Source organism: Nuphar pumila, chromosome 16, assembly GCF_984573655.1.
Source record: "Nuphar pumila chromosome 16, dmNupPumi1.hap1.1, whole genome shotgun sequence".
Taxonomy (NCBI): domain Eukaryota; kingdom Viridiplantae; phylum Streptophyta; class Magnoliopsida; order Nymphaeales; family Nymphaeaceae; genus Nuphar; species Nuphar pumila.
In genome coordinates this window covers 60,447,516-60,474,399 of record NC_143264.1, presented here as the reverse complement: position 1 = coordinate 60,474,399, position 26,884 = coordinate 60,447,516, and the positions used below count along the sequence as shown (strand labels likewise).

The 26,884-nt window shown below is 36.6% G+C and overlaps 1 protein-coding gene across 1 annotated transcript in view; it reads left to right on the top strand.

Annotated features, from left to right (window-relative positions):
- LOC149813310 (proline--tRNA ligase, cytoplasmic-like) overlaps positions 1-26,884 on the top strand; it is a 54,337-nt gene that overhangs the window by 19,168 nt on the left and 8,285 nt on the right. The window contains exons 8-11 of the mRNA XM_089990966.1: positions 10,658-10,780; positions 10,910-11,062; positions 12,285-12,569; positions 19,768-19,986. Of these exons, the coding sequence (XP_089847092.1) occupies positions 10,658-10,780; positions 10,910-11,062; positions 12,285-12,569; positions 19,768-19,986 (780 nt within the window). The remainder of the gene's footprint in view (positions 1-10,657; positions 10,781-10,909; positions 11,063-12,284; positions 12,570-19,767; positions 19,987-26,884) is intronic.

The window sequence follows — 26,884 nt, the reverse complement described above, 5'->3', positions numbered from 1 at the left end:
TGGGGAAGGCTCTAGGAAGGGGGACTTGTACTATGTGGATTCTCTCCAAATTCCTAAAACCCCTTTTTGTAATGTGGCCCAACATAAAGACATAAATGTTTGGCACAAAAGACTTGGTCATCCCAACATCACCAAGTTATCCTATTTGCATTTTATTAAAAATCTTTGTAAAAATACTTTCTCTTGTAATGATTGTATTCTTGGAAAAATGAGAAGTATGCCTTTTGAACAAAGATCTATGTTTACCACAAAACCTTTTGAAATTATTCATTCGGATGTTTGGGGACCGGCACCCATCATATCCAAGGGAGGCTTTGCCTATTATGTGATTTTTGTAGATGATTTTTCTCGATATTGTTGGATATATTTCCTTAAACATAAGCACGAAGTGTTTTCATGTTTTAAATCATATCATATGATAATTAAGAATCAATTTAATAGTAATTTAAAGATTTTTAGGACCGATTCCGGAGGCGAATATCTTTCCAATGAATTTAAGAAATATCTTGAATACTATGGTATTGTCCATCAAAGATCATGTCCTAAGACCCCACAACAAAATGGGTTAGCCGAAATGAAGCATAGGCATATCATTGAAACCACTAGAACCCTTCTTATTTCCCAAAGTATTCCAAAAAAATTTGGGCCGAAGCGGCTCTTGCTTCAGTTTATCTTATTAATCGTCTTCCATCCAAAAATTTAGATAAAATCTCTCCTTTCGAAACTCTATATGAAAAAGAACCCGATTATAATAGATTGAGAGTTTTTGGTTGTAAGTGCTTTGTCCTTAGAGATAAGAATGATAAACTCTCACCTAAAGCCATTCCTTGTGCTTTTCTTGGTTACTCCGAAACTCAAAAAGGGTTTCGATGTTATGATACTAAAAATGATAAGTTATATGTCTCAAGGAATGTAACATTTTTAGAAAATGATAGTGGTTTTGAAAAGAATGAATCTCATTTAGAAATTGCTGACTATTCATTTCTCTTTGATCTTTTATCTAAAGATGATGATATCTCTAGTGATGATGAATCAACATATAACAGTGACAATGAAGTGGTTGAAATCAACAATAACTCTAACCCTACTACCTCTCAAGAAGAAAATATAACTAGAGACCCTATCACCTATACTCATAGAGATAGACTCCCCTTTAGAAGTGCTATTGAGCAATATAGTGAACCTAGCGAATCTATCCCCTCACATGATTCAAACCCTAGAAGAACCGAGAGAACTAGAAGAACTCCCTCTAGATTCGTATCCTTTGATTCTTTCTCTCCTAAATATCGGGCTTGCTTAAGTGCCATTCACTCATATTTTGAACCAAAAAATTTTGAAGATGCCAAACGATGTATTGAATGGAGAGAAGCCATGGAGAATGAACTCAAAGCGCTTAGGAAAGCCAACACTTGGGAATTTCAAACGCTTCTCGGTGAAAAGAAAACTATAGGATGTCGATGGGTGTTCAAAGTCAAAACAAAGAGTGATGGATCTCTTGAGAGGTATAAAGCTCGTCTTGTAGCTAAAGGGTATAGTCAAGAATACGAGATTGACTATGAAGAGACATTTGCTCCAGTAGCTCGTATGGTTACTGTTAGATGTCTCGTCACCATTGCTTCCATTAGAAAATGGAATATTTACCAAATAGATGTCAAAAATGCCTTTCTAAATGGTGATCTTAATGAAGAAGTCTACATGGATGCTCCACCTGGTATGAAAATTCCTAAAAATAAAGTTCTTCGTCTTCGTAAAGCTCTTTATGGCTTGAAACAAGCTCCCAAGGCTTGGCACGATAGGTTTAACAATGTAATGACTGAAAATGGTTTTACTTCATGCTATACTGACACTGCATTGTTTGTTAAGAAATCTGATGCAGGGATTGTTATATTACTGTTATATGTTGATGATATGTTAATAACAGGTGATGATGTCAAAGGAATCAAGAGCATTAAATCTATCCTGACTTCAAGATTTGAAATGTCAGACTTAGGATTTCTGACATATTTTTTGGGAATTGAGGTTGCCTATTCTCACAGAGGCTATTTTTTGTCTCAAACTAAACTTGCTTGTGACATTCTTGACAGATCAGGAATCACAGATGACAAGGTCTGTGAAACTCCTGAAATAGTAGGTTCAAAGATGAAGATTGATGATGGGATTCTCCTAAAAGATCCCACACCTTACCGGCAACTGGTTGGATCTTTAACGTATCTCAACATTACGAGGCCTGATATTTCTCATGCTGTACATGTTGCTAGTTAGTTTCAACATGCACCTACTTCAGTTCATATGAGTGCCATTCTCCGCATCATCAGATACATAAAGGGTACAGTAAACAATGGGGTATTTCTATCTTCTTCTTCTGAATTGAATTTAATTGCTTATACTGACTCTGATTGGGGAGGTGACCCAAATAACCGTCACTCCATCACTGTTTTTTGTATTTTTTTAGGAGAATCTTTAATTTCTTGGAGATGCAAGAAACAACATAAGGTCTCACTTTCATCCACAGAAGCCGAATATAGAGCCATGGCATCTACTACCATGGAGATTGTTTGGATTCGCAACTTGCTGGAAGATAAGAATATTCAAGTTCAAGGGCCCACAAAACTATGTTGTGATAATAAAAGTGCAATTTATATTGCCAAAAATCACACATTTCATGAGCGCACGAAGCACATTGAGATGGACTGCCACTATGTTCGTGAAGAATACTTAAGAAGAACTATAGACCTTCCATATGTTACATCAGAATACCAACTAGCAGACTTCTTCACCAAAGCGTTGTGCTCTCCAAGATTTAACTTCCTTCTTGGCAAACTTTCGGTTATGTCACCCTAAGTTTGAGGGGGGGTGTTAAATAATGTAACATAATTCAATATGTAATCTCATAGTTTTAGTTTACTTTTAAGCTTAGTTAGGATTAGGTTAGTTTATTTAACTAGGTTAGGTTTCTTTTTCTTTTTTAGTTTAGTTTTTGGACTTATTTGGCTTTATGCTTTTTTGACCAAAGTCAAAAAGTATAAAGTAGAGAGAGCTGTTGGACTCCCAACCGCTCTATTTAGAGTCGTTGGGAGCCCAACACTCCCTCATTCCCTCTCTCCCTTGTATTATAAATATGGGGTGTTGCCCCCTTGTAACTTACTTTTTGGTAAAGCCCTCTTTTGGGACCCAACATATTGAAGTTGATATTTTTTTACCTTTGTGCATTTGTATCCGTGCCTTTGTGCACTTGTGAGAGTTCTCCTTTTATGCCTTTGTGCACACTTTGTGTTTCTAGTATTGTGTTTATACACAAAATTCTTTTTTATAGAGATTTTCACATGTAGTATCCCACGTCCACCCTGAATTGGATTTCCCTTGCCTCTGCCACGCCCTCCCCGTGTACGATCAACAAACATCCCTGTGACAAGAATCTCATGCGTAGATGATTGCCCTGCTGAAGCATCAGATATGTTTTTTAAAGACATCTCGTATTGGAAGAGTTTAGCACATAATTCCTCAAAACTGGGCAACGAAGGCAAGCATAATAAAGAAGTGACAAGTACATGATACTCTGATCCCAGGGCATTCAGTGTTTGTTGCACCTTTTCTTTATCGGACACTGGATATCCAACAAGGGTTAATTGATCTGTGATGCTTTTGACTTGATTGAAGAATTCAATAATGGTCATTGCTCCCTTCTTTAAAAGCTGAAATTCACGCTTGAGAAAAACACCTTAGCCTCTGATATCTGAGAGTAGGTTTGAGCTAAAGTTTCCCACAATACTTTAGATGTGCAATAATCAGGGATAGAAACCAAAACTTCTTGCGACAGTGTGGAAGTGATATATGCGACGAGAGATTGATCACGTTTCATCCAAGCAGTAAATACAGGATTGCGAATGGTGCTTGACATTGCTCCATCCCCTTTTTCTTCGGTGGTGACAAATTCCGGAGGTATTTGAGTGGAGCCATCCAAGTGACCTGAAAGATCTTGACTACGAATAAAAAGGGTAATCTGCCTTTTTCAAGTCAAATAGTTATTTGTATTCAGTTTTTTCGAAACCAGTTGCCCCAGGAAGTTGGAGAAAAGACTAGAATTGCCTGAAGAATCCATTTGTAGGCTTATGACAGGAATGTGGCTGGACAAAGAATAGAGTGACGCAACTTATGACATAAATTGGTACCAAAAGAAACGAATTCAGCCTGTAAATGAATGAAGAAGAAGAAGGGACCTGCAGTTGCTGTGTGAATAAAGAATAGAAGTGCAGTTGCTGTGTAGATTAAGGAAAAAAAAAACTACAGCAGTTACTGTGTATGAATTAAGAGGAATAAGGAAAACTATAAAAAAAATAAAATCACGAGGGATAAGAAGAACTTTGCAGTTGTTGTGTGAATTAAGAAGAATAATAAAGACTACAACAGTTGCTGTGTGTGGATTAAGAGAGAAAAAAAAAAACTACAGCAGTTGCTGTGTATGAATTAAGAGGAATAAGGGGAACTATAAGAAAAGAAGATGAAATCACGGTGAAATCACGAGGAATGAGAAAAATAAATCACGGTGGATAAAAAGAATAAGAACAACTCAGCCTACCTGATTTTGTTTGAGTGAAGGAGACAAACAAATCAGGTAGCAGACGCTGACAGAAAGGAATAGGGGAATATTAGAAGGGAACCTGATTGACGTGAACTGATTCACGTTGCTGAGGAGGACAGATTCACAAGTTCTGAGAGAACCTGATTGACGTGAACTGATTCACGTTGCTGAGGAAGACAGATTCACGAGGTCTGAAAGGAACGAGGAGAACTCGGCTTTTGCTGCAACAGATCTTGGCGTGTGCACGTGAACTGATGTCGAGGAATGGGATTTGGCTATTCACGTCGCTGAGGAAGATCCTCTTTCACCCAGGAATATAACGTGCTTTGATACCATGTGAAAACACGTGAGAGAGAGAGAGAGAAAGAGAGAGAGAACCTTTCTTGAGAAGTCGGCAGCCTTCCAAAACCTCACGATTGCTGCCCTAGTGCCTTTATTAATATAGGGTTACAATTCTCTTTTACAGGGACAAAATTGCCCCTAATAAGTGACACATGTTACATAATAATACAACTAAAGCAAAACTCGTGATTGGATATGGATCTGATATCAGATCCATATCCAATCCATATTCCACATTCTAATATTGTCGATGTCCAGAACTCTCAGGATCTCCTACTGAGGAACCAAGCTTCTCTACACCAAGCCTTTCAATTATTGAAGATCGACCAAGATGCTCTACTCCGAAAGTTTCAGCACTCACCTGAGTCTGAATGAATTTTTTTTTTGGTCTGTAATAATATTTTTTACTCTGATCCCTCCTTTTTGTCTATGACAAAGGGGGAGAAAAACCTCTCTCCTATGTTGGAGAAATTCGTTTCTTTAAACTTTAAACTTAAACCTTTATTTTTTGATGCATTTTATATGAAATCATTATTATTATGCATATGACTTTTTGACAGGGGGAGCATATATTGTCATCATAAAAAAGGGGGAGAATGTTGAGAAAGTATGTTTTGATGATACATAATATTATATGCTGTCATACATGCTTTAATATGATATGATGATATGCCTTCATGAAAATGTTATATTATGACTGAATATGATTTGTCATGCATTTAACGGGTATTTGATGCAAGGTTACTTCACCTAAGAGGAATGGAGACAACCTGATCAAGTACAACTATTTGGTGCAATCATACTCTATGAAGAAAAAGCTTGATGGGCCATACATTCATAAAGATCATCCAAGATCGGCTACTTCAAGATGAAGACTTTTTTCTTCTTTAGAGTCATATGTAACAGAACCTTCAGAAGCATACATATTGCATATTTCATGTTACATGCTTTAAATATCATACAAAGCCATCTATTTACAAAAGTTTTCATAAAAGGATACGATATTTCAAAAACATCTTTTTGAAACAAATCATTGTACTTTCTTACAAGCATTTATGAAAAAGACAACTTGAAATTATATAAAAGCTAATGATTTCAAATAAGAAAGAAAAAGACAAAATGAATTTACTCATAATATACAATCGTCTATCTTGAATTGACAAATATTGTTTTATATACAAAAACTACTTATTGTTTAAACAAGACAATTAAGTTTGGAAAAGATCTTTTATTTATTTTATATACACTCAAAAATGTCGACTTACTTAAAGTCATCATTCTTTCTGTAAACATTAAATGCCACCTCAAAAAGCATTTGAGAAATGACTATTTATTTAATAATAAAATCCACACTCAAGAATGTCGACTTACTTAAAGTCATTATTCTTTCTGTAAACATTAAATGCCATCTCAAAAAGCATTTGAAAAATGACCATTTATAAATAAAGTACTTAACAAAGCATTTATTGTACTTACATGCATTTAACTAAAGAAGTGACGATTTGTAAAAAAAGTATTAATATACTACAAATCATTAAATTGAGTAAAGACAAAACTACATGATAGATTATACTCCAACGTTCAATGTACTATAAATCATTTATTATGAGAAAAGACCTATTACAAATTATATCTCATTTAAAATACAACAACGAATAGTGTATCCCAAATGCTACACTTATGAAAAGAAGACGTTTTGAAAAAGCAATATAGTACAAATATCTTTTACACAAAGTTTTTAAAAATGACCTGACACCTCATATCCCAAAAGGACAATCATTTCAAAAAGGCAACGACTATTTTCTTGAGGCTATATATACACAAACAAAATAGTATTTCACAAGACATGTGAGCTTACAAAGAGAAAAACTCCTATTCGATATTAAAAAAAGAGAGCTTAAAAAAAGAAAGAGAAAAGAAAGAGAAAAAGTTAAGAAAAACTCTTTGACAAAAGAATCAACTATGTGTGAAAAGAAAAGAACATTTTGAGAATTTTCATTCGTGCATTCATATCATTCTGAAAGTTCTATAGGAAAGTATTGTAACTTTCTGTTTTCTGCTGTATCCCTTCTCTGTTGAGAGAAGTAGACCTCTGTGAAAGATGGTGTGTGAAAGAGAGTGTTTTCCTTCTCTGTTGAGAGAAGTAGACCTCTGAGAAAGAGGGTGTTTTTCTTCTCTGTTGAGAGAAGTAGACCTCTGAGGAAGAGGGTGTTGTACTATTTATCCGGTAACTCGGATTTTATAGTGAAAGGCTCAAGTGTTTTACTTGGGGACTGGACGTAGGTCAGTAACTCGACCGAACCAGTATAAATCCTGTGTTCATTGTGTTGTGCCTTATTGTCTTTATTTTTATTTTATCGATCTATAATATATTTCACTATTCACCCCCCTCTAGTGGAATTTCAGCCTTAACCCAGTTATGAATTGGTAGAAGTGTTCAACATCGAGTTGCTTTTGGCGAAGCTCGATGTCTTCGACACAATGCCATTTAGGTTCCAAGAGGGAGAGCTCTTCCAAGAGTTCAGACAACTCATTGTAATATTCACGATTTGATTTATCTCCTTGGGTTATTATTCGAACCTTCTCTTGAAGATTGCACACATGTGCAATGTTTTTTAGGGAATACATATTTTTAAGGTATTCCCATGCCTTATCGGCATGCTCGAATTTGGCAAGACTAAAACATTTTTTAATGTCAACGCTATTGATAAGCCATGACATTATTTTCGCATGTCCCATTCTCCACTATTTTCATCTTTTTTTATAAGAGGCTAGAGCCTTTATTTTCTCTTCTAATAATGAAACCTCTTTATCTCCCTTTTTTTAGTAAGAGAGTTTATGTTCCGAATCAGAACCATCCACAATCCCCCATAAGTCTTTCCCTCATATATGGTGCTTCATGATTGAAGCTCATGTTACATAATTTGTGTCACTCAATTTCATAGGGATGATGGCGACTTTATCGTTGTCATCCATCGATTCCAAGGGGAGAAAAGAAAAAAAGAAAAGGATAGACGAAAAGAAACAAAAAAGAATGTGAAAAGAGAAAGAGATACAATACAAAGATGTAAAAGCCCTTTCAATGAAGTGATAAAACCCTTCTCTCGAAGTGACAAAACACTTTTGCACTAGAGGCACGGAAACTGAGGTGACCTTTTTCCAAGATCTAATAATCCCGTAGCTCTGATACCATGTAATGAAATGGTGGTCTTCCACGAATGCCCTTGGAACACTCAAAAGAAAGTGTCTAAAAGACACTTTAAGCAAAGCCCTTAAAAAGGGTAAAAGATGAACACCACACATAAATAAATAATTTTATTTATGTAGAAAAATGCTTAAAAAGCATTACAAAGGAGTGAGTTTACAAGAGGGGGCTTATATATACAAGAGCAAAGGGGAGAGCGCAAAGGGGAGAGCTCATAAGGAGCTCTCCCTTCTAGTCGTTGGACTAGTCCAACGGCTAGAAATCTAGCCGTTGGACTAGTTCCAACGACTAGAAATCTAGCCGTTGGACTAGTTCCAATGACTAGATTATTTGGTTAAGTTTCGGTTGGAACTTAACCAAACTATATTATCTAGTTCAATATGAACTAGATAATATAAATTACATTAAAAATAAAATAAAAAATAGGAAACATATATATAATATAATAATAATAATAATATTATTATTATATATATGTTATATTTTAACAATATCAACATGCAGACTCACAATGTAAAGGTTCTACTAGGTAATCGATACACAAAACCTAGTAGTACTCTTCGCAAGAGAACAAAATGAGCCAATATAACACTCAAGATGCACAAAATATGAGTGAACAAAACTACAAAATCAAGAACTCAGCAATATGAACCTAAACCATTCAGCCGATGGTCACAAAAAACCTTAAAGTGAGAGAGTGAGTGAAATAGAGAGAGATAGAGGAGCGAGACAACAACAAAGTGAGAGGAACGAGAGAGATAGTGGAGTGAGACAACGATAGTGAGCGAAACAAAGAGAGATAGAGGAGCAAGAGGAAACAAAAAAGGGGGGGGGGGGAAGAAAAAAGGAAAAAAGAAAAGAAAAGGAAAAAAAGGGAGAGAGAGAGAGAGAGAGAGAGAGAGAGAGAGAGAGAGAGAGAGAGGCGTACCTTCTTCTATGTATGTGCTTGCTGCAAAAACCCTAAAGAGAGAGAGAGAGTGAAAAGGACGTGAGAGAGAGAAAAGGGAAAAAGAAAAGCCCTTTCCCCTTTTTATACCCATCATGGTCAACACACAAAAAAAAAGACAAAAAGGCTTGACAACCTAGGTGGTAAAATAGGGCCCGCACCCAAACCCAGTCGCCCAAGCGGTGGGGTTGTGCCTAGGCTGCCTAGGCACCATGACAACTAAGGATGCTATGGGTTGAGAAAGAAATTATATCTTTGATGCATCATGAAGATGAAGATAGCTGATGAAGGCATTTGGGGAAGGTTATCATTGAAGACTTGGATAGGGATGGCAGTGGACCGGGGGAAAGCGGGGCCCCGCCCTGCCTCGCCCCGTTTGGACCGGGGATGAAGGGTATGAAACAGGGATGGAGGCGGGGACAAAGGTTAAAATCCATCCCCGTTCGGGGGTGGAGGCGGGGATGGACATGCACTTTTCCCCGCCCCGCCCCGCCCCGCCCCGTCCCCGTTTGAACCGGGGATGGAGGACATGAAACAGGGATGAAGGCGGGGATGGAGGATAAAATCCATTCCCCGTCGGGGATGGAGGCGGGGGTGGAGGATAAAATCTTGAGGCGGGGCGGGGCGGGGGTGGAGACCTTGTCCCCTGCCCCGCCCCGCCCCACTACCATCCCTAGACTTGGATCCTTTCCTTTGTTTTCTTTTTGTATTTTCAAACTTTCAGTGTTTACACTTTAAGTTTTAGTTAATAACTTAATATATATATATATCTATTCGTAATATAATGAATATATATAGTTTTTGTTGTAATAAGTAATGCCCATTAGGGGCATTTTAGTCTTTTTACTTTTTGTATATAGGTTTGTCCCAGAGGAACAGTTTTGTATTTGTTTTTGTATTTGCCTTGGTTTTGAGGGCCTCTTTTAGTTAGGTTCTTTTGATGCTAGTCAACATAGACTGTTCCAACAGCTCTATGGGGACTACCTTTGTGTATAAATAAGGGTAAAAAACCCCATTTGTTTCCATTGGTTTTCCTAAGCATTCTACTCTTATGTTCTTGTATTATTTTTTTGACTCTTTAAAGTCTTGTATATGCATTTTGTGCTTGTGTAGTGCCTTAGTGCTTTTGTAATGTTCTTTATTGGACTTGTAATAGTGTTTGTGCACTTTGTATTTGTTTTTTTGCGCATTTCATTACAATTTCTTTACATCCAGTCACTTCTAACATGTCTTAGTTCTAGCAAGTCATGCTTGTGTGCAGCCTCCTGGGATGCATTAGCTCTTACTCCCTTTCGTATTAGATGACTTTGCAAGTTGATGACTTTTTTTATTGTTAAAATCACTACATATCTGTTTTGATAATTGAAAGTTCCTGATGGTTTGATTGCTAATAGCTTTAAAAACCAACATACCAATGCTTATGAATTTGTGGAACCAGTCTCATACTTGACATCTATTTATTTTTCGTATAAATTTGGAGATGTTTTGGGAACTGGGTTGTCTTTTTGTCCATGCCATATAAAGATACTGTTTAGACCTCTTTTATTTATGTTCTTGCTTGCACTTACCATTCACATTCTTTCAGGTTCTTGAAATACTGGAATTGTATCGAAGAATTTATGAAGAGTACCTTGCAATTCCTGTGATCAAGGGAAAGAAAAGTGAGTTAGAGAAGTTTGCAGGTGGCCTATATACAACAAGTGTAGAGGTAATTAATTTATAATATCTCAGTTGTGCTAGGTATTGAAATTGTATGCCTAAACTTGATTTCTTAGCAATTAGAGTTTATTCTTTTTATTTGATTTTGCAGTACTGAGTTTTATATTTTTGCCTTCAGGCCTTTGTTCCAAACACTGGTCGGGGCATACAGGGAGCTACTTCACACTGTCTTGGTCAAAATTTTGCGAAGATGTTTGAAATTAACTTTGAGAATGAGAAGGGAGAAAAGGGGATGGCCTGGCAGAATTCTTGGGCTTACAGTACCCGTACAGTAATATTCTTTTTCTATTGTTTTTATGAATGTTCCAAGGAATGTTGCTTCTGACGAGCTTTCGTACTTTATGAAAATTCTCTATTTAATGACCATTTCTGGTCACCTAGTGTTAGACAAAGTCAGATTTTTGTGCTAGTTTGAGGCAAACCTATTATTATTATTGTTGCTATTGTTATTATTATCATTATTATGATGATGCTGATGATGGTGAGGCCAAGGGAAAACCTTTCTTCACTGACCACATTTTGGCAGGTCTCCGGTTGGTAAAACCCTGGAGGTTCCCCCTGCCAACATAGCATTAAACCCAGCTTTGACCTTGCGGCAATGGACGCCCTTTCGAACCATGGTTGTTCCATGCCATGTGATAAACCATGGTTGCTCCTAGCCAAGAAGGTGAAGCCCTTGTGAGCAGCAGACACATTATTATCATTTTTTTTGAGTGGCTTTAATTACCTTAATGGCTCTTTTCCTATATTATTTGTTTTGAAGATATTGATTCTCTTCCATTTGACAAACCAATAAACGTTAGTATGTTTGCTGCCTTGCTCAGGGAAAAATAATATTTTTTTTATCTATTTTGTGGAAGTGTTTGTGCTCTTAGATGTTTCTTCTGAGATTTTATGTCCTAAAGTATTCTATGTTATGCATATTTTGCTCCAATATATAGGCATATTGGCTTATTATATAGCTGAAAATATTTATTCGAGAGGTTTTTCCTATAATTATGGCATTTCTGCAATTCAGAATTAGGCTTTTAATTCTGTGCACTATTACCTTGTTTACAAGGAAATTAGAAGCACTGACTATAGGATTCTAGATTTTGAACCATTTTATTCAAGCCTAGATCTTTGGCTAGCTACCAATTATCGACTGGGGAGGTTACCAGCACTGACAACTTATGTTCCTTTACTTGTCCTTGTTGTCTGTGCTTTGTGTTCATCAGCAACTTTTCATTTAGTAATAATTTTTTTCTGAAAAGCGGTCATTTTGCACTGGATGTTGTTGTTTGTTTATGTAGTTCACTTACAATCTCTTGCTTAATCTTTTTTTTTTCTACTGACAGCTCTGATACAGATTAGTGCTAGTTAACACTGTTGTACTCTAATACGCAAATAGAAGTTTTTGCCTTTGGCAGTCATTCTGTAAAAGTCAAATGTCTCAAAGGTTTTAATTTCATGTTATTCTTTGCATCTGACAACAATTTACCATGTTTTACCAGATAGGAGTAATGGTTATGGTCCATGGAGATGACAAGGGCTTGGTGTTGCCACCTAAAGTCGCATCATTACAGGTTATTGTCATTCCTGTTCCTTACAAGGATGCAGATACACAGGGAATCTTGGATGCATGTTCAGAAACTGTGAGATCACTACGTTCAGCTGGTTTCCATGTTGAGGAGGATTTTAGGGAGAACTATTCTCCTGGCTGGAAGTACTCTCACTGGGAAATGAAAGGTGTCCCTCTGAGGATTGAAATTGGGCCCAAGGATTTGTCTAACAATCAGGTATTATTTTGGTTTTAATGTTGAAAATTTTATCCAAAGTGCAGATGTTTTTGCTACTCCTTTGACAGGAGCTGCATGAGTTGCTTTTTTTCTTTTGATTCTTATTCATATATGCTGTTTCATGGTTTGCATCAATGTTATTTTTTGCATCAGGCAGCTTGTTGCATTGTTTTTGGTAGCTTGTTATCTTGAGTTTGCTTATAATACATGTAGACACATGATTTAACATATACACTTGGATGTCTTGATTTACATACTGTGTGATGCCCCTTTTTATTTAGACAATTTGCTTTGCTAACATGCATGAATGAGAAATATATGGAATTGTTTTTATATTCTTCGATCTTGCTTAGCGAAGGTGTCATCTTGTGTTCACTGGTATGTTTGGAGTTATACATGTTATGGACCTATATGATCCAGGACATAGAGGTATTCACTTTCTGCTGTACCTTTGTTTCTATTAAACAAGTCAAACTTGTGTCTTCTTGTTTAAAGACATGCAGAGCCCAAACTTGAGCGGATTGAAGAAATCACCCAGCTTAGGGTCATTAGTTCATATATACTTTTTGTTTGTGAGTTTTTTTTTTTCCATAAAAAATGTTGGATGCATCATGCTTTTATGTTTGCAATTTATGAAGACACTTCTCTTACATTTTATATTAATAATAGAAGAATTTTCTTTTCTTTTTCTTGTTTGTTATGACTTAGCTAGGGTTTGCTTGTGTTTTGCTTGCAATTTGGTGAGTAAAGAGTATTGATGAGAGCTTTGTTAGAACTTGAGTTTTGATCTAACCTGATCTGCAACAAGAAGAAAAGGTGAGAAGAAAAGGTAGTAGAAGAAGAATACGCTGTGTCGTTTTGGAGCTACACAGGCTCACGTCTTACACACTGTTAATGTGACCTGATTTCTTATATTTATGTATTAGGTTACAAAGGAATTTGTTTATGGACATGACTGTCCTACAACAAGAGTAATATTACAAGCGTGCCCTAGTAAACACGTCAATCACGCAATCCTAGTTTTGGTCTGGATCAGACCCAAACTGGTTCATCCCATTTCACGACACTTAATACCCTCCCTCAAGTTGTGCATGGTCTTGTATCATGGACAACTTGTTCTTCAAGAACCAGAATCTGCGTTTCGTCAAACCCTTTGTAAATAAATCCACCACCTGATCTTCTGTAGGGATGAAATGAGGCTCAATCTCTTTGTCTTCAACCTTCTGTCGAATGAAGTGCTGATCTATCTCAATATGTTTTGTCTTATTGTGGAAAATAGGATTAAAGGATATTTTAATGGCACTTTGATTATCACACAATAAGATAGATTTGGAGATCCGTTCCTCCAATTCATTCAGCAAATGCCTTGTCCAAGTGGCTTCAGCAGTTGCAGCAGCCATTGATCAGTATTCAGCCTCAGTACTTGATCTAGCTATTGCCTTTTGTTTTCTACTGCTCCAGGATACTAAGTTTTTCCAAAGAAACATGCAATACCGGAAAACCGATCTCCTTTCATCAGGATCTCCTGCCCAGTCCATATCACTGTAGACCGTGACATCATGCATGCCTCATCTTTTCCAACTTTTCTTATATACCAACCCATCTCCAATGGTACCTTTTAAATACCTCAATACTCTCTTGACTGCATCCATGTACTCTCTTGACTGCATCCATGTGTCCTGTTCGCGGTTCATGCATAAACTGCGACACTTGATTAACAGAATAAACGATGTTAGGGCGAGTAAAAGTAAGATATTGAAGCATGCCAACTACACTTCGATATCTTGTAGGATCTGGGTACAAGTCTCTATCCTGTGAGCTAAGCTTTTGATGTAAGACACTCGGTGTAGACAAAGGCTTGCAATTTTGCATACCAAATTTCTTCAACAAATCTAGTGTGTATTTATGTTGTGTCAATGTCAGGAGACCATCCTTCCTGTCTACCTCGACTCCAAGGAAATAACGCAAATCTCCTGAGTCTTTCATCTCAAACCTTTGACTTAAGAGCAGAGTTACCAAAAGCGCCTAGGTAAGTGGGGAAGCGCGAAACGTCGCACTTTCAAAACGCACGGGAAAGCGCCATTTTTAAATGGGAAGCGCGCTTCCCTTTTATGGGAAACACGCTTCCCTTTAATGGAAAGCATGCGTCCCATCTCGCTTCCCCCATTTTTTTTAATTTTTTTGTAATTTTTTTTTTCCGCTTTCCCCTCGCTTCCGAGACGATTCCCGATTCGCTCCTAAGTGGTCCTACGCTTCCCGCTTCCTAAAATTTTGAAAGTGCCTCGCTTCCCTCCCCCGCTTCCTCAACTGGCAACCATGCTTAAGAGTCTCTTTGTTTCTTCAATGTGGCTCATCGAATTTCCTGTAACAATAATATCATCAACATATATCAACAACAGAGTGGTGATGCCTTTACCCTTGAATATAAACAATGAGTGGTTCAAGAGAGATCGACACAATCCATGTTTCTGTATTTCTAAAGAGAAACTTTCAAACCACGAGCATGAGGCCTGCTTCAAACCATATATGGCTCTTTTTAGTCTGCATACATGTATGCTTGGGTCTCCCTCAGCATATCCTGGAGGTTGTTCCATGTAAACATCTTCCTTCAAGTCTCCATGAAGGAATGCATTTTTGACATCTAACCGACTTAATATTCATTCATGCTGGACAACTAAAGACAGTATAATTCTTATTGTCCCCATTTTGACCACGGGACTAAAAGTCTCATCATAATTCTGGCCATACTCCTGTGTAAAACCCTTTGCAACAAGTGTTGCTTTGTATCGTTCTATGGTGCCATCGGGTTTGTACTTAATTTTATAAACCCACTTGGAATCAACAACATTTTTTGTTAGGAGGTTTGGAAACAATTTTTCACATCTGGCATTCATGAAGTGCTTCCACTTCTTCATTCATGGCCTCAATCCATTTGTTTGATTTCACGGCTTGATGAAACCCCACAAGTTCATCGTGCTTATCAACCTGAGATAAAAAGAGTTGAAGATCCATAGAAAAATTGTTCTAGCTGACCCATCTGTCAATAGGGTGTCTGATTCTATTTGAACTCCTCAGGTTTCCATCAGGCACATAAGTGTCTGGTTCAATGTGGGGAACAAGAGAAACACCTTTTTCTTTTCGCACATACACATACCTTTTAAATTTATCAATAGGATGAGGTTGTGGATCTGCCCCTTCAGCATATGAATCTCTACTGGCCTGATCTCCAGATTGAGGTAAGCATGTTTGGCCTGAGTCAATGTCATCTTGGTCAGCCGACTGTGTTTCCTGAGTACACTGAGGTGAGCAATCACCATAAACACTTGCAAATAATTCTGCACTCATCCATGGATGATAAACCTCTTCTCTGGGAATTCTTTGACAGGTATTAAACGATACATCTCCAAAATTATTCTCATCAAACATAACATTCCTGAAAATTTTAACACGTTTAGTCATAGGGTCATAACACCGATAACCTTTGTAATCATCGGCATATCCCATGAATCTACACTTGAAAGCCTTTGGTTGGAATTTATTCCTGAGAGAATCATCAATAGGAACATAGCAAGTGTAGCCAAACACACGCAGAGCATCATAATCAGGCTGAATGCCGAAAATGGAAAAATATGGTGAACTATTTTGTAAAACTGTCATAGGCAGACGATTTATAATATAGACTGCCGAATGGAATGCTTCTGTCCACAGACTAATGGCAAGATTACTATCATGCATCATGCTCATGGCCATTTCAACAATATGCCTATGCTTTCTCTCAGCAATCTCATTTTGTTGTGGCGTATGTGGACAAGACACTCTACGCTTTATTACATTACTTTGGAGAAAATCAATAAAATCCTTCGATGTATACTCACCACCTTCGTCACAATGAAAATGCAGAATATTGGTAGAGAAATGGTTTCGAACAAAGGCATGAAAGTTGCGAAATATGTGAAAAGTTTCATATTTATGCTTCATAAAGAATATCCAAGTATAACGAGAATAACTATCAATAAAGATGAGATGATATTTGCTGCCAGAAGAAGAACAGACAGTTGCAGGACTCCAAACATCTGAATGAACAATTTCAAAAGGCCTTGAAGCTTTTTTATTTATAAAATCAAAAGGAAGAACATGACTCTTACGCATTTGACAACTGAAGCACTTTTTATTATTTTCCTCAAGAGTTAAACTTGATTTAGGAATTAATTTACTTGATACAAGTTTTTCAAGAAAAGAATAATTGCAATGACAAAGACAATCATGCCAAAGACTTGACTTATTACATTTAGAAAGTCTAAAAATAGACTCAGGACTTGACATAGATAACTCAGACTGAAAAAACTTAGACTTCAATAAGGGCTTCAAGACAGAACTAGTATGCTCAAATGGATCTTCCTTGAAGATGTACATATTTCCTTTTTGTTTCCCTTCAGCGAATGTCTCCCTTGTTTGAAGATCATTGACATACACAAAAGAGGGAGTGAATTCAACATAAGAATGTGTATCATCAACAAGTTTAGACACAAAAATAATGTTCTTTTTTATGTTAGGAGCATGAATGACATTTGACAAATTGAGAGATGATTTTGACAAAGGAATGATTGCATCACCAATGTGAGAAATATGATGGTGAGATCCATCTCCAGTAACAATACTATTTTACCAAAGTAAGGAACCGAGCTCGAGAGCTTACCAACATCTCCCGTAACATGGGTCGCTGCTCCTGAATCAACATACCATAATCCTTGATCATTCTACTTCAAGTGCAACCCAGACAACACTGTCAACAAAAATTGTTTCACCTCCCCATCAGTTTTTGTAACATTATCTTCCTTCTTGCTCTCAGTGCTTTGCAACATTCTTTTATTTTGAGGATTAAACCAGCAATTTGCCTTAATATGCCCATTTTTATTGCACAGGTAACATGTCGGGACCGCTCTTTGATTTTGGTTCTTCACATTGGAGTTGAACGACATATTGGCTGTGGGAAGCAAACCTGAACCTGCAAATCTACCACGACCTCTTCCTCCTCTGAAGCTATTTCCTCCACGACCACGACCGAAGGAGAACCCAATAGCTAAAACATCTTGAGAATCAGATTGAGCACCAGAATCTTCAGTAATGCCTTTCAACGATATTTCGTATTGTAGAAGTTTTGCCCGGAAGTCCTCAAATGAGGGAAGCATGGGAAAGTACAACAATGATGTTACCAATACATGGATTCTGGTCCCAAACCATTCAATGTCTGTTGCACTTTATTCTTGTCTGACATTTCACATCCAATAATGGCAAGTTGATCTGTAATAGTCTTCACCTTATTCAAATAATCCATGATAGATAGGCTGTCTTTCTTGAGAAATTGAAATTCACGGTTGAGGAACAAAACTCTGGCTTCAGATATATGAGAGTATGTCTGTGTCAACCTGCTCCATAATTCCATCACTGTGCAGTCGTCGGGAATAACAACTAGAACTTCCTGAGACAAGGTAGATGTGATGTAGGCAATTAATGCCTAATCTTTTCTCATCCAAGAGACATAATTCAAGTTTCGAACAAGCTTAGTAGATGCAACCCTTGTGCGTCTGTTTCCTCCTTTGCAATGAATTCTGGTGGGGCTGGAATTGATCCATCCAGATGACCAAAGAGATCTTGGCTCCTGATAAAATGAACTATATGTCTCTTCCAAGTCAGAAAATTGAAATTATTTAATTTCTCATAAACAAGTTGGTTAAGGAAGTTTGATGACAAACTGGTCTGAGTTGAAGAAGAATCCATGCTTATAAGATACGAGAATATAAAGTGGAAAATATTCTAAGAAAGGAGCAATCGAATGACTAATCAATCTTCGAAATAATGTGACTGCTTAAATTCAGTCCAAAAGTGAACTGGTTATAACAGAATTCGGATCTATTGTTTTTTTTTAACAGATATCAGATCACGAGAATAGTCAAAATATCTATTCAATATTCATGAATCAAGCCACTTGAACATGCCGTGTTCTAATAGCATTAATAAGCTAAAAAAATTTGTTGTATCAAGATCACGATGAATCGTGTTTTCAGATTAATCAAGGATCAGTTTTCATATGAGAGAGTAAGAAAACAGATTCTAGGATAAAATGAAAAATCACGAGTTTTGCTTGGAATATAGTAGCGATTCAAGAAGGGTTTCAAGAAAGGATTTTGGTGAGTGACGATGAAGATTTAAAACCAGAATTCACAAGTTTCAAGAAAAGGGTTTCAACAAGATGAGAATGCAATAGATAACTGGCTTTTAAGAAGAAGGGACATGTTTCTGATGAAAACACGAAAATACTTTCAAGAAAAGAAGAAGACGTGAAGAAGGAATCATATTTTTGGGAGAAAATACGATAGCACAAATTGTGGGAGAGAAGTAAGATTAAGAAACGGAGAAAGAAAAATATTTTCTTGACCGAAAACAGATATTCTCAATGGTCATACCTTTTTGGAAGCAATACCGAGCCCTAGAACCAACCTTGCTCTGATAACATGTTAGAACTTGAGTTTTGATCTAACCTGATCTGCAACAAGAAGAAAAGGTGAGAAGAAAAGGTAGAAGAAGAATACGCTGAGTCGTTTTGGGGCTGCACAGGCTCACGTCTAACACACTGCTAACGTGACCTGATTTCTTATATTTATGTATTAGGTTACAAAGGAATTTGCAATCCCAGTTTGGGTCTGGATCAGACCCAAACTGGTTCAGCCCATTTCACGACACTTAACAAGCTTGAGTAGCCCAAGCTCTAAACAAGCATTGTGCTTGTGGATACAGTTGGAAAAGTCTGAAGTATCAAGCGACCAGTGTGGTGTATGTTAGGTTAGAAACTGTGAATATTTTATCCCTGAATTGCTAAATTATTTTACGTAAACTGAAGGATTTTCAGGCTTGAAAGGGCAAGATCGTTGTTTTAATGCACTAAATTGAATAAATTGATAAGCACAAAACTTTTCACACTTTAGGAACGATTCTTGGATTTATCATGGGTTGAACAAATTGTTCATTATTATAATTTATTCCGAGCTGTCTTTAAGTTTCAAAAACGGATGCCTCCAATTAGCAATTTTTGTTCTTCAGATGTTCTGCACCTGTTAAAGAGCATATTTTTTAGTCATGCACCTCTTCGTTGTTTTCATTGTCTTGGATGACCTTTACAAAATAGATAGCTTGAATCCAGGTGCGTGCTGTTCGCCGAGATACATCTGCAAAAATGGACATACCAAGACATAACTTAGTGGTTGGGGTTGGAAAGATTTTGGATGAAATTCAAAATGACATGTTTCAGACAGCGAAGCAGAAAAGAGATGCTTGTATGGTGATTGCAAAGACATGGGAAGAATTTATGGCTGCCCTTGCTGACAAGAAGTTGATCCTGGCACCTTGGTGTGATGAAATGGTACGCATTTTCATATTTTTTTTTGTATCATGGCTGGAAAACTGTGCTATTATGTATGCCTACAATGTGCCTTTACCTTCCATAATCTGTTTGAGTTCGTTTTCTGCTTGGACTTATATTTCCTTAAGTTAGTATCATTTACTTTGTTCGTCCATCCTCATGATGAAAGTCATTCACTTTGTAGTTAAATTAAAACCAGGTATTGGAGCTAAGAGAGTATGTAACTGTTGTACAGTATATCTTGGTATTTTCCATAGCAGTATACGGATGACACACACACACACACACACACACACACATATATATACACACAATAAAGTGTTTTTTATTAATATAAAATATTTTGTATTCTTCACTTAAAAGACTTTTATTATGCCTTATAAATGCATTTTTATGTTAAGGTAATACTATTATAAAGTATTTTATATTGCCCATTCATGAGGGCATTTTTGTAATATATCGTAAGAGGGTCTCTCTCTCATTGACCCTCCCCCTTCTCTCTCTCTTTCCCAAAAATGACAGTCTTACCCTTTAAGCAATTAAAGGGCATTTTGTTTAATATGGATTATTCTTGTCGTTCAATGACAACCAGGCTATTGTGTTAGTATATACTACGTACCAGTTTATAGAGAAGGCCTTGAGGCCATACATGACTCCTTAAATATCTCCCTTTTCAAAATAAAGGGCCAAAGGTTTACTCCTATATCGATGAAAATGAGAAGCTGGGGGACAGCACTAATCTATATAAGGTGAGAGAGGGGTTCCTTTTCAAGCAGCCGATGGCTGGATGGTGTAGCTCATGCCAGGTTGTCAAAAAAAGATATATTTTTATAATTTATTTAAAACATGAACATCAATCTCCAAAGTTAAGGTTTTGATTGTGTTGGATACAGTCAAAAGCGTGTCATGATTTTAATTGTGTCGGATTATGTGTCCACATGTGTCATGCATGACACACAGCCAATATGGTGTGTCACTGTCACATAGAATTTACATAAGTATTAATATCAGGAGGCATGTCTTTGTTTTGATAAGGAATTTGTGTGCAGTGTTGAAACTTGCAGTTAATTTTCTTTAACAGATCTCTAAACACAATGTCTGATATGATGGTGTTTGTTCATGCTTGCCCAGCAATCTCTGCTTTCTTGTTGGTTGACATATATGATGCTGCTCGTGTTTTCCTTTCTTTTCATGGTTTATGCTTATCCTTCCAAATGAAATGAAGGGTTGAGCTCTTTGAACTTTTCCAATGCATGAAAATGAGAAAACCAATTTTATGAATACTAGAAAAGCAAAGCATTTTATTTTTTATTTTGCACATTGGGCATCACAATGCTTTCAGGTGAATTTTTTTTTGTCTTTTGCTGAATGGAGAGGATGCTATTCAAACAAAGATTTGATACCATTTGATGCATTTATGATACATGGATATCTATATTGCAAGTGTCTTTGCAAGGACCTGCTGTGGTAATACTTGGCATTTATTGTCACATAAATGAACTTGTTACATGTGTAAGGCCCTAAAATTTGTAACCTTAATTATAGGTCAAATATTGAAATTTCGAGACCAATTTTTTTTATAAGTATAAGTAAATCATATCTTATAATGCGGAAACAACTTTTTAAAAACGGTTAAGACTTTGGGCGCGGTTACACTAAAGATAACAATCAAATTAATCAAATTAAAATGTACGGGATATACACATTTCAAACCGCGTACAATATAAGACTGAAATATACAACAACAACAACTACGCCTTCATCCCAAAACAATTGGGGTCGGCAATATGAACCAAAAAAGAAAATCATTCTGGGTCTTCTACATGAATCCTTCTCCTCCAATCATTTCTATTCAATGCCATGTCCTCGGTGAGGTTCAAAGCATTCATATCCTTTCCTATCATCTCCATCCAAGTCTTCCTAGGCCTACCCCGACCTCTTTTAACTAATATATTTTCCCATTTCTCTATCCTTTTAACTGGAGCATCATTAGGCCTTCGCTGAATATGTCCAAACCACCGTAAACGATTCTCTCTCATCTTATTTTCAATGGGTGCAACGCTTACCTTCTTACGTATAAGACTGAAATATGAAGAGTTTTAATTTTATTTTAAATCAGAGTATGAAAACAATACTTCAGTCTCTACATGATCAAGTACTTAAAATGAAAAGATCATGAATATCAAGATCACAAGGTAAGAGTGTATTCTCGAGGATGCAGCTCGACCAACCCTTCGCTCCAACTATTCATCATACTTTACCTGTCACCCATAAAACGGGGTCAGACTCGCTAAAGTCTGGTAAAGTAACCCAAACTCAAACTTAAGGAAAATATATCAAGCATTTAAAGGTAAATATATATTATTCATCCATCGTCAAGTGATAGACAAGAGAACAACGTCCTATGAGTCATTCATTTCAAGCATTCGAACATAAAACATTTCATCACTTAATATTCTATTCAACCTTAACTTACGTAATAAAACATAATCTATATGCATTCAAGTCATACAAGTCATCTCATATATATAATACATTCAGATTATTGCATCATTTTCATATGCATTCATAATTTTTATAAACAATAATTCAAATTACATTTGACTATTCCAACGTGAAACACACGCAAATACCTTATAAGTAATTTAGTTAGATATTCATGATACACATCAATCATGATACATAGGTGTGATATATTTACTCAGAGAATCATAATATAATCATTTGCAATGAAACTATGTAGGTGTGATGTATCATTCACTTAATAAGTCAAAACTAGTTATTTGTAGGCGTGATGTGTCATTCACCTATACGCTAACGTAAACGTCACAATCATAACCTTATATCAAGATCTAAAATTAATAAGGATTTTATTATCATATCTGAGTTTAATATATAATCATGCTATAATAGAAAAGCCAAATCTATAGATTCATAACTGGCTATCTCAATCAACTCAGAAAATCATCATAATTCATCATAACATTTCATTTATTCATAATAAAGATTTACAAAGTCCATACCAGATCACCTGGTCTGAGAAATGTACAACCTCACAAGGAGTTACCGTCCTAGACGGATGGTCTGTCTGGTCTTGGACAATGCACTTGCTCACAGGAATATACCGTCTTCGCGCGCTACCCGTTCTTGGACAATGCACTTCCTCACAGAGACTTACCGCTCTAGACGGATTACCTGATCTGGTCATGCACACTCTCACAGAGAATCCTTTGGGAACAATTCCTCAACAGGTACCATATCCAGTTAAAACTATTATGATACATGCATCAATACAATTGACCGCTCTCAGGGTCGATAGCCATCAACACAGGCATAAGCATGTATACAATCAAAGCATCACATCATAAATCACTTTATATGACATTAAAATTATAAAATCCCACATTTAACTAATAAGGCTTCATGAACCAAAGTTCACTATTGAACTTAAACATTTATCGCATGCATTCATAATTTCATTTAACATGGCATTTAAAACATATCATACATAAGCATATTATCCTACGCATCATATCATCGCCACAAAGAACATTGCACTTCATAAATTGAATCTCGAAGCATGCATAAGCAAAACATGAGTTTTATGCATGCATACGTGAACATGCACATTTCATAATACGAAGCAACTAAACCTCAACATACATAACTTCTACATAGTTCGAGATTTGCACACACGATAAAAGTCATATGCATTTTTCACCACATGAATCAATATATCACCTTAGATATAATTGTGTAAGGGTTGGTCAAAATCTCATTGACCATCCTACCGTACATCATACGCATATATTCCTCAAGCAAACAAGACATACAAGTTTAAAACAATTTATAACATTCACATGATAAATGAGTCTATCATATGACAAAACAATATATATAACATTCACAGTATGCATCGAACACGACTTATACATATCCATAGTAGCTACATGTGCACCATGTATCAAATTCATACAAACACACAAAGCAACATAGTATGCGCAAACCAAAGTATGATGACACACATTGCATACATATTATACATTCATAAGTGCACAGGCATTCAAACCCACACACAAGTGTACCTGCAACAAACACACTACATATTCCGCTAACTACAATCATGACAAGCATGATCTCCGAACTACAATCACAAGAGTCCTAGATATCCACTACTAAGTGAAGTGTGTGAACATAACTTGTATTTGCAATTCATTTAGATATTCAGTGTAACATCATGCTTACACAATTAGTGCCTAAACGTACTCTCTATAAGTTTAGTTAAGGTATCTTACCTTAATAATGTGAAGAACAATGAATCGAAACTCAAAAAACCGAGGAGTTTCGAAGTCCGCAAAGACCGCTACCCAAGCAATACAACGAACCCTTCGTGTGCGATCGCAAATGCCAAAAACTCAAAAAATGCCAATTATAATAAGATTAGCCAAAAATAACAAATTGCCCCATAAATCATTACCAAGAGCCAAATAACACCTAAATACACTCCAATAATTTACAAACTTCATAAAAAATATATTTAAATATAATATATATATAAATAGTGATTTATAGCCTAAAATAGTTCTATAAATGCAAATTATACCCCTGATTGGCTTGAATGAACAAATGAATATGTAATAAATAAATAAATAAAATTCAAAAGCTAGAAACACATTTCTAATTTGGAGATAAAAAAATGAGTTCTTTATTTATTAATACAACAACAACAACAACAACTATGCCTTCATCCCAAAACAATTGGGGTCAGCGATATGAACCAATAAAGAAATTCATTTTGGGTCTTCCACATGAATCCTTTTCCTCCAATCATTTCTATCCAACGCCATGTCCTCGGTGAGGTTCAAAGCATTCATATCCTTTCCTATCATCTCCATCCAAGTCTTCCTAGGCCTACCCCGACCTCTTTTAACTAATATATTTTCCCATTTCTCCAACCTTCTAACTGGAGCATCATTAGGCCTTCGCCGAATATGTCCAAACCACCGTAAACGATTCTCTCGCATCTTATTTTCAATGGGTGCAACACCTACCTTCTTACGTATCTCTTCGTTCCGAATCTTATCTTTTATTGTATTTCCACACATCCATCTAAGCATCCGCATCTCAGCTACACTCATTTTTTGAATATGATGTCTCTTGGCAGCCCAACATTCCGTACCATATAGTAAAGCGGGTCTAATAGTCGTCCTATAAAACTTTCCCTTCAACCGCAATGGCATTCTACGATCGCACAGCACTCCAGTAGCACTTTTCCATTTCATCCACCCAACCTTTATCCTATGATTTACATCTCCATCAATTTCTCCATACTTTTGAATGATGGATCCCAAATATTTGAAATAATCATTCACCGGTATATCTTGCTCACCAAGCTTCACTACACTCCCATCACTACTTCGTTGCTTACTAAACCGACATTCCATATATTCAGTCTTACTCTTACTCAACTTAAAACCTCTAGCTTCCAATGTCTGTCTCCATAATTCTAACTTAGCATTAACCCCAGCTCTAGACTCATCAATCAAAACAATATCATCAGCAAACAACATACACCACGGTACATTTTCTTGAATTGATCTCGTAAGCTCATCCATCACTATCGCAAATAGGAAAGGGCTTAAAGCAGATCCTTGATGTAACCCAACCGTTATCGGAAAATTGGTTGACACCCCTCCACAAGTGCGGACATTGGTTACTACTCCTTCATACAAATCTTTAATTATACTAATGTACTTGAGAGAAACACCTTTCTTCATCATTGTCCACCAGAGAACGTCCCTAGGTACTCTATCGTATGCCTTCTCTAAATCAATAAAAACCATATGCAAATCTTTGTTCCTCTCTCTATATCTTTCAATAAGTTGTCTAAGAAGATGTATAGCTTCCATAGTTGATCTTCCAGGCATAAAACCAAATTGATTCTCCGATATCATGACAACCTTCCTCAACCTAGACTCAATCACCCTCTCCCAAAGTTTCATAGTATGACTCATGAGTTTTATACCACGATAGTTTGTGCAATCTTGTATATCACCCTTATTCTTATATAAAGGCACCAAAGTACTCTGCCTCCACTCATTAGGCATCTTATTTGTTCGCCAAATCAAGTTAAAAAGATTTGTCAACCATTCTAAACCTTTCTCTCCCAAGCATTTCCAAGCCTCGATAGGTATACCATCTGGGCCAACTGCCCTTCTAGATTTCATTTTCTTCAAAGCCTCTGCAATTTCTTTCTTTTGAATCTTGCGCATGAAGTCACGATTTATCTCATGAAAAGGAATGGAGAAGTCTCCAAGATCTTGAGCATGACTATCATTAAATAGCTTATCAAAATAATCTTTCCATCTCTCCTTAATCTCCTCATCTTTGACTAAAACCCTTTGCGTTTCATCTTTGATACATCTAACCATACCCAAATCCTTCGATTTTCTATCTCTCATCTTTGCAAGCCTATAAATATCCTTCTCGCCTTCTTTGGTATCCAACTTGTCATAAACCTCCTTATATACCTTAGCCCTCGCGTTTCGAACAACTTTTTTAGCTTCCTTCTTTGCTATCATATACTTCTTCAAATTCTCATTATCACGACTCTTACTTAGATTTCTATAACACTCTCTTTTAACCTTAATAGCTAATTTGACATCCTCGTTCCACCATGATGTATCCTTACCTAGTGGTGCACCGCCTTTAGACTCACCCAATACCTCCTTAGCTACTTTTCTCATACCACCCGCTATCTTATTCCACATTGATTCTGAATCCTCCTCGAGACACCAATCAACTTCCTTAACTACCTGCTCTACAAACATTCCTTGTTTAGCTCCTTTCAGTGCCCACCACTTAATTCTAGGATCTATCCTATGTCTATCCCTTTTGC